Below are 9,169 nucleotides of genomic sequence, written 5' to 3'. Positions count from 1 at the left end.
AATTCAAGAGGTTAGAAACTCCACTCTCCTATGCTGCAATCAAAATTTATCCTGAAATTTTAAATTATTTTATATTATTATTTTGCTTTATGATATATCAGTCAAAAAAAAAATTGCAAATAACACTTAGGCTTTTATACATGAAAAATTTCAACATTATTTGCTCCAATGAAAAGCCTTCTGAAACATTTTAATGCCCAATGTGAGTCTTTGCATTCAAATTAGAATTACAGCAAAAATAAAAATTACTGATATTTTGCAAAGTAAAATAATTAAGTTAGGTAAAAGACAATATAATAAAAATAATGGAATTGCAGTCAAAATTAGCTCAATTTTTTTATGAAAAGAGCAATCATAGGACAATGGAAATGGCAAACTACTAATATATAAAGGATTTACAACAATTTACATATGCAGTATAATTTTATTAATGCTCTTCAAATATATACAAAATTTACATTTGTGGACACACAAGTTAAAAATATGGATTACATTAAGGTCAACTCAATTCGCCTCTTAAATATATGATGGTAACTGGAGAACTAGAATTGCAGTGTTTTCCATCTTTTGAGGATTCATTAGTATCTTCTGAATCTATGCTCGAAGCCTTCATCCTTTTCTTCCTAAAATTTAGTGAATAGAAAAAGACAGAAAATAAATATGATTTATCAGAATTAATTTCATAAGATTAAAATATATTCAATGCATGAAATAAAATAATATGAAGCCTGATTTTTAAGCAATTTACTTAACATAGACTGTTGGTTTTATTAAAAATTATTTTATCACATTTAATGTCTTTTCAAAAATTGAATATATATATTTCAGAGCAATTAGTGTACAAAGTAGACTCTGAAGGAATTAAATACTGTCTTATTTTCTATACAAAATTGAAACGTTCCAATTTTCCAAATATACAAAGTGATATGTTTAAAGCATTAAAATTCAAAATAGAGTTTTAGATAGCTAGAAAAGTATTGTGTATCTGCAATAAAGTACAGTAAGTGATGCTGAATTCTTTGAGATAGGATAGTGTCTCTAATGACAAAATAAGAAAGTTACAAAAATGTAGGAAATTGGCGAAAAAAGTCCATACACAGGAAAAACTATCATGGTGTTATCTATAAGAGATCTGCTGAGATATTTGTGATTAAAATTATGAACTTTTTGAAACTTGAAAAAAAGGTTAATTTCAAACTAAGAACTTCTCTTCATTATAATACAGTTTTCCCAAATTAAGTGAAATTTAAACAATGAAGAAAATAAGCAAAAAATAATAAGAAAAATTCTCTGGGGGAGGGTGGTCTATGGATATCTTCAATTGGCCTATCTCCTTTATTCTTTGAGTTACTTTCTGCACATTCTTTATTTTGCCACCATGAGCACTGTAAGATGTATTAATAAATTCAGCACAGTCACTGTACTATAGATACACATTACTTTCTTGATTATACAAGACACCTTTTTGAATTTAAAAAACTTAAAAGGAACTTAACAATCACTCCTTATATATTATATTTATTTCTCTATCTATAAATATTAGAAATTGAAGGGCATAAAATCTGTAATCAAAATCAATTTTAACACTTCAAGGAAAATACATACTCTAAAGATGAACGCCATTCTATGATATCAATTACTTCATCACAACGTACTTCTTCATAATACTTCTTTTGTCTGAAAAATAAAATTGAGTAAAAAATCTTGATACTTAATTTCTACTTGAAGAATAAGATAAGCTTTACCATGAAAACTCACTCACTCTAATAAAGGATGCCACTTTCTTCCTTTGACTGGATCATATAAAATATCTTCTATTTCATTTCCACTATGATAGAAAAAATAAGAAAATAAATATGATTTATAAGAATTAATTTCATGAGATAAAAAAACACTATTTTAGGTCTAAAATTTATATATATATATATATATATATATTGAAGATTCAGTAGCACTTTTCAGAAATGAAGTCCATGCATGAGATTTCCCTAAATAAATTCTCTAAAATATCAAAATAAATTTTAACCTTTTCACAGTTTTGATAGGACTTTTCCAATTTAACTATATTTCTTAAAAAACTATTTTTTATTTATTTTGAAATGTTTTTAATAATTGATTGAGATGATTCAGTAAATGATAGAGTTACAAAACAAGTGTGAATCAATTTCTAAATCATATTTTACTGCTTTTCTTTCATCAAGAAAAGATACAATTTTTATTTTCATTAGTTCAACACAAATGTTATTTGCTGTAAAAACTTTTTCTCTGCTTAGAGTTAAAATAAAATAATAAAATGAAGGGTCATGAGCAGCTAATAACAGAAGAAAACTCTGATACATAGTGAAGCTAAAATTTCTCTAAATGATGTGGCAGTTATGAAAGTTCATTATAGGACTTCTTAACAGATCACTTAACTCCTTCTGAACTTGGTGAATTTGATATTAGAAATCCTCTATCATCTCTACTGCAATTTCCTTTCACTCTAAATTCAGCTATTCATTTGAATATTGATATAAATAATACTTACATTTTTTGGGGGTATCATTTTTAACATTGAATGACAAAATTCAAGTTATTCTCATTTTAAATATATTACCAGGAATTTTGAAAAAGCTTGATGGTGGGAATAGAATATAATAATTACATTAGAAATCTGAATGGAATGAATCAGTATCTCACCAATTACCTAATTACAAAAAGTAGAAGGAAAAAATCTTACAAAAAAAAAACACTTCCAATTTTTAGATATATTTCTTTAAAATGCTTTTCTTTATGTTTCAAGTATGTAGGAAAATATTTGTATTTCAATCTTTGACTAGATATAATTGATCAAGAAAGACTTGGGAAAGTAAAAGTGAAACAAGAATTGACTGAAATATACATTTTAGTAGAGACATCTTTGTGATTAATTGCTGAAGATTGAATAGGTCTAATGACACACAATCAAACTTGAAGTTTGGTTAGTACTTGTGTAGGTAATGCACAAGAACTAAAACACTCACTGACAGAAAAACATAAGACAAACTAGGAATATTATGTATGTTGCTCAAAAGTGAAAGTTTTGGAATGAGAAAAGAAACAAGATATTTTGATTTTGATTCTAATGCTGGACTACACCTACCTCCCTGTCTTAAAATTTACCATATAAAACATGAATTCTAAAAGATACTGAATGTAAGTCAAATAAGAAATTTTCTTTTCTAACTGCGACTTCTGCAAAATGTTCTAGTTTTAGTAAAAAAAAAAAAAGATATTTTTTCACTAAAAATAAACATTAGCATAATTTTAATCTATGTAATAGTTTTGACAGCTGATTGAATTGATTTACAATCAATTTGAATCTGTATATGTTTATCAAAAATACAGCTTTTTCATTCAATATAAAAGAAAAAACTGTTCAATTATTAACTCATCATGGTTTCTTGTTTATCAATAACAATGAAGCTAACTGATTGGGTACAAAATATTGAACATTGTGACCATCCATTCTATGAATGTTACTGCCACAAAATAAATATGAAATATGCATTTTCAATATAATTTAAAGAAAATTAGTTTAGACTTATCTTAATATGGTAATTTATGAGTCTTGAGTTTATAACAAAAGTTTAAAGATCACTTTGATAGTCATGAGACATATACATGAATTCTGAAATAAAATATTAAACTAAACAGCAACTAAATCAAATTCAGACACAGCAATGATATACTACTATTGTTTCACTATATGAAAAAATCATTAATTCTCCTACATTTGAAGATTTTTATTAATATGATTACCTAATACATAGGAAATCAGCTCATATTAATAAAGATATTTAATTCAAACACACACACATACATCATTATTATTAGCAGAGATCTTTATGATAAAAGCATATGTGTATGTGTTTTTGCTCTACAGGCCATACTATTTAACCTAGAGCTACAAAATTTAATACTGATACACTTTGGAGGGTGAGAATGTACACCTCAGAATAATTTTTTAATTACTTTTTAAATTTAATACAATTTTTTAGCAGAACATATTTTTAAATGCTGAAAAGATATATATATATATTTAATTTTAAGATGATGTTAAAATTAGTTTTTTGATATAATATTTTCAGAAATTAATGTGGAAAAATACCAAACTTTTGCTTAATTTTTAATCAAATAAAAAGTCTAACTAAAATTTTTTTTTTTAAAATCTGAAATGTGCATTTTTGATTTCCAAGGTAACATGTAACAAAATGTGTTTGTGTATGTGCTATTGCACACACACAAACACATTCATCTTTATTATTAGTATAGATTAAAATAAAAAAAAATTAATTGATCATGAAGGAAATAAACATTGATTCTGAAAATGGTGAAATCATGTTTCCATGTAAAGTGTCATGCCTAATAGTTCGTTTTACCCTACATCATGGAGGTAAAATGATTATAATCAAGCCTAGAAATAAATTGGAGATTTGTTAGTTTGTTTGAAGTTAAAAGGAAGCTTCATTAATTTTTTAAAAAGAAGAAAATAAAAATTTGCAGTTGTACTCATAGTGTAGCATAAAATATGTTTCAAAAGGTGTATGTATTTCATATAATTTAAGGTCAAAGTTGTCAACAGCCTAACCAAAGGAATTAATCTTGATATAAATGTTTAAGAATTTTAATTTCAGATATATTATATATCAGCTAATTATAAATTCCATTATATTCTTATATTCCTTATAATACCATTAGATATGAAAAAACTTTACAAAAAGAAAATACCTTTTTCCTTTGCCCTGTTTGTCTGGCTGGAAATAGTTGTGTCCAAGGAATAAAGAAGGTGCCCAATCTGGGTCATTTATATCTTTTAAGGCAGCTGGCTCATCTGAAAATATGCAAGATTTAATGCCATAAAAAATATTTGTATATTTACAAATATTTTGTACTGACAAATTTATTTACTGAGAAGTATTCTTTAAATTTAAAATATCGTAAATATAACTTACAGACAAAAAATAAGTGAATGATAATTCCAAAATTGATTTGATTTTTCCCTACCTAAACATCGAATAACCGAGATGTCTCATAAAGAGCCCAATAACTGGTAGACTAATTCATTTTTTTCTTTTAACAGGAAAGCAATTCAAATTAATACAACAATTCACTCTTAAATTAAAACAATAAATTAAGCGACACTAATTTTATTCTATTTCATGCATTCTAAACAATCCTTAAAAGCAGTCTAATAATTTTCTATTTTCAAACAATCTGTATACAATTTCCATTTAGATCTGAAATCAAAATTTAACACATCAAGATTGAATTATATTAATCTTGTTATAAATAGATAAATCAAATATTTCCTTAAATAATCAATGGAGTCATAAAAATTTTGATTACACCATTCTGCTTTTAATATTTGTAAGCAACAGATAAGGATGTACTTTGCTATCAGGCATTTCATTAGTACTGATCAACATGCAATCATCACTTTAATAAAAGCTCAAATTAAAACACTGTGTTAGATCTTATTGCAAACTAAACCTAGAAAGGTATAATTTTCAACATGTGTCTGTAAGAACTGAATTAACATAAAACATAATATTTTCTAATAAGATAAATAGGCCATGAACTATTAAAATATATATATTATTATATTAATTCAATAATTCTATAGTAACAAGGTCTGTCCCAATACCCAATTTTAAAAAGCATTAGACATACACACCTAATAGGATTAAATATCTAAATGAAATAAAGACTACTATTTTATGCAATTTCAATCAATAAATATTCTGAAGAATTATGAATTTTATACAGACCCTTGACCTACAAATCATATTTAATAAAATAATCTTCAGAAACATTTTAAATCAAAAGAGAAGTCCAATCCTTTGTGACTAAAATTGAGCAAGTTATGAAAATTTGAATATATATTTTACAAAAACGTGTGATTTTAAACTTCTTGTTGAGAGATACATAGTATAATGAACAGAATAATTTATGGCTCTTGTAATATCATGAATTATATGATAATTGAAATTTGAGGATTAAATATTTTGCTGATACAAAATACTCAGACAAAGTTACATAAAATGTTTACTTGAAAATTTAAGCAAGGATTAATCCCGACAAACCAGTTGGCCTCCTAAGGGGGCAAATAAGTAATATTGCACCTCCTTATTCAACTTTATAAAAAGTAAACACTATTATGAAATCAATCATAATTAGAATAAAGTTCATCAGAGGTTTTTAAATATGAATGGAAATTTACTGGTTGATAATACAAAAATCGGAAATGTGATAATAAAAGTATTATAAGCACCACTGTAAGTGATAGCATGTCTTAAATTATTGATCAAGAATTCCAGAAACTTTCAAAGATAATGATATTGCTTTGATATCACATGTAAATTTAGAATAAATTAAATAAATTTACTGTTAGCTAATTTTGAGGGTTAGCTGATTTGTTGGAATTACTTTATTAACTTTCTTTTTGTTGCTTTCTCAGCATTCAAAATATCTTAAAGCAAGTTAATATATGCATAAAAGATTTATAAATTTTTTTTAATTTTACATTATTTTTTTCATTGTGGTACACATTTCGGTAATTTTCTGACATATCATGTAAAATTTAAACTTTAGACAGAAGAGATTAAGCTTCAAGTAATATAAAAACTTTCATGATTAAATTTAATACGTTTATTAAAAATATGAGCACAGAAAATAAAATTCTTCAGTAATTACATTAATGTCTACTATGGAATATATTTCATACATAATATCTCTTAAGATTATTCAATAAAACCTTCCCTAATTCAAATGAGTAAAATTGAATTGAAAATTTAAAGTCCTTCAATAATAAAGAAATGTGCTAGGAATAAGAATAATATATTTTATACCTTTAATTATATCATATAAAAGATCAACAATATTTAAAAATGGTGAACTTTTAAAAATTTTCATTGGAGCTCACTTATGAAAAGTATACTTAAAACAGAAACTTTTAATAATAAAAAAAATAAGCTGCATCAACATGCCTTCACTGTAAATAATGGGGGAGAGAATTCAACATGAAACATTTATAGCAACAATGAAAACAAACAAAGCATTACAAAATAAGCATGAAAATAATTTTTAAAATTTTATTGAAAAAAATCTACATGGCATATCAATAAACTACATAGCAACTAAATTAGCATAATTCAAACAATGATTTTTTTAAATTTTAACTTTTATTTGCAATATTTGCCAATTAAGATAGAAAAACATAAATTTGTCTTAATTTTTCTTAATTAAAAAAGAATCCTTACAAGGTGCAGAATCTGAACTTCTAAAATATATTAGTATATCCAAGAAAAATTTGGTAGTTCTAGGTATAATAGTTTATCTTGTATAATGCCAATACCTGCACACTCAATGTCTTTGTTATTAATACGGATATAAAGCATCTATAATGTTGCAGAAAAGTAACATATGTCTATGCTGAATTAATAATTAAAAAATAATGAATTGTTCTAGAATGCAATATATTATTTTTTTTAATTATAAACAGACAAGCTAAAAAACAAATAAACATAATCCAGACTGTTGTTAATCCTTCATGATAGAATGGTTGAATATCTTAAAAATATATGACCACTATAATGAGAAATTTTTTAATGCCGGTAATTATGAAAAATGGTTCTTTTTTTTCACAATTAAAAACAATTTGTATATAGAATTATCAAATGAAATTTCTCATATGATGAAATATGAGATTAAGTATTTTCTTCGACTTTAAAATTAAATATATAAGAATCAATGTTGTCTTGTTAATATAATATTACTACATACAAATCAAAGTGAAATGATTTTTATACTAAAAGAAGATTTAATAAAAGATATATATAAAAAAACATGCTGATGAATAACATTCTTTTTAATAAAAAAAAATGAAGAAAAAAAAAAGGAGGAGCTTTAATTGCATTACAGTACTAGCGATACTCATGTTGACATTTATGAACTCAAAATAAATTCATAATTATCATTTGATTAAATTAACCACGAAAAAGCAAAGAGATATTTTCAGTGAAACGAGTTGATACTCTATGTCCGGCCTAATACTAAATGGAAATAAGAATTTTATTTCTGACATTTTCACTTATCTATTAAGAAACATCCCCCCCCCCTAATTTAAATTAGCAAAAAATCATCAAATTCCATCCATATGTTTATTCAAGCTCGGCCTTTTAAACTTTGGAGAATTTTAAGCAAAAAAAACTTACTACGGATAAAATGTCTGTTACAAATCCGGAAGTTCTTCAATTTTTTTTCGTCATCAATTAAATCTTTCCGACAAATTCGTGTCAACCAAACAGCTCTTCTCACTAACTGAAGTTCTTTCTTTGTAGGATCTGAACATCTCTGTGTTCCAGGCAACCGATAGAAAGAAACTTTGTCTCGTCCAGATCGTTTAGAGCACCCTATCATGCCACACATAACCATCTTTATGCATTTGGTCTACGAAATTTCATAAACAAATTCTATGTACATTCGAAGCTTCCGTTGCTATACTACACAAAAATAAACATCTTTGTTCTTCACTTCTTTTCTAATGACTAATTCACCAACCAAATTTCTATTCTAATCGGAATCAACATGAAAAAACATCATCACACTAATAATTGCCAACTAGCATATTTATTTTAAATTTGCATTGGTAATAATTATCGATTTTTTTTCTTTTCGAATCCTGCGTAGATTTTTTAAGCATATTAATTTTAGAACATCACAGTACAATGGTTGTCATAAAGGTATATCACAGTACAATGGTTGTCATAAAGGTATCATTATCGCCCGATTTACTTCTTCGGGAATGAAAGAAAATACCAACATTTACTATTCCGAGACATGGAAACAGATCAGTTTCTCAACCTTAGAAAACAGATTATTTCAAACCTTAGAAAATAATAATTGTAGTTGTTTCCATTTCTACAGAACAAGGCCGATATGACAAAAAAAAAAAAAAAAATCATTAATCATTTTTCGACTATCATTAATTATATCTTAATTTTCAAATTCATTTTAATCACGGGTTCTCTATTAATTTAGCTGCAGTTTTTAACAGATTTCGCTAGTCCCAAACACTGGATCGATTTGAAATTTTTTTATCATTGCTCATGTCTGCTAGATATATTATCAAAGTTTGTCTGCCCCAAAC

The 9,169-nt window shown here is 25.7% G+C and overlaps 1 protein-coding gene across 1 annotated transcript; it reads right to left on the bottom strand.

Annotated features, from left to right (window-relative positions):
• Window positions 1-404: 404 nt before the first annotated feature.
• On the bottom strand, window positions 405-8,555 carry LOC129969253 (uncharacterized). Its single transcript, XM_056083718.1, has 5 exons — window positions 8,235-8,555; window positions 4,750-4,852; window positions 1,763-1,828; window positions 1,606-1,677; window positions 405-623 (listed from the first exon to the last, which is right to left on the bottom strand). The coding sequence occupies exons 1-5, from the start codon at window positions 8,452-8,454 to the stop codon at window positions 500-502; spliced, it is 585 nt and encodes a 194-aa protein (XP_055939693.1). The 5' UTR covers window positions 8,455-8,555; the 3' UTR covers window positions 405-499.
• Window positions 8,556-9,169: the final 614 nt, after the last annotated feature.

The sequence above is a fragment of the Argiope bruennichi genome, chromosome 5, assembly GCF_947563725.1.
Source record: "Argiope bruennichi chromosome 5, qqArgBrue1.1, whole genome shotgun sequence".
NCBI classification, from domain to species: domain Eukaryota; kingdom Metazoa; phylum Arthropoda; class Arachnida; order Araneae; family Araneidae; genus Argiope; species Argiope bruennichi.
This window is presented reverse-complemented; position numbering and strand designations above follow the sequence as displayed.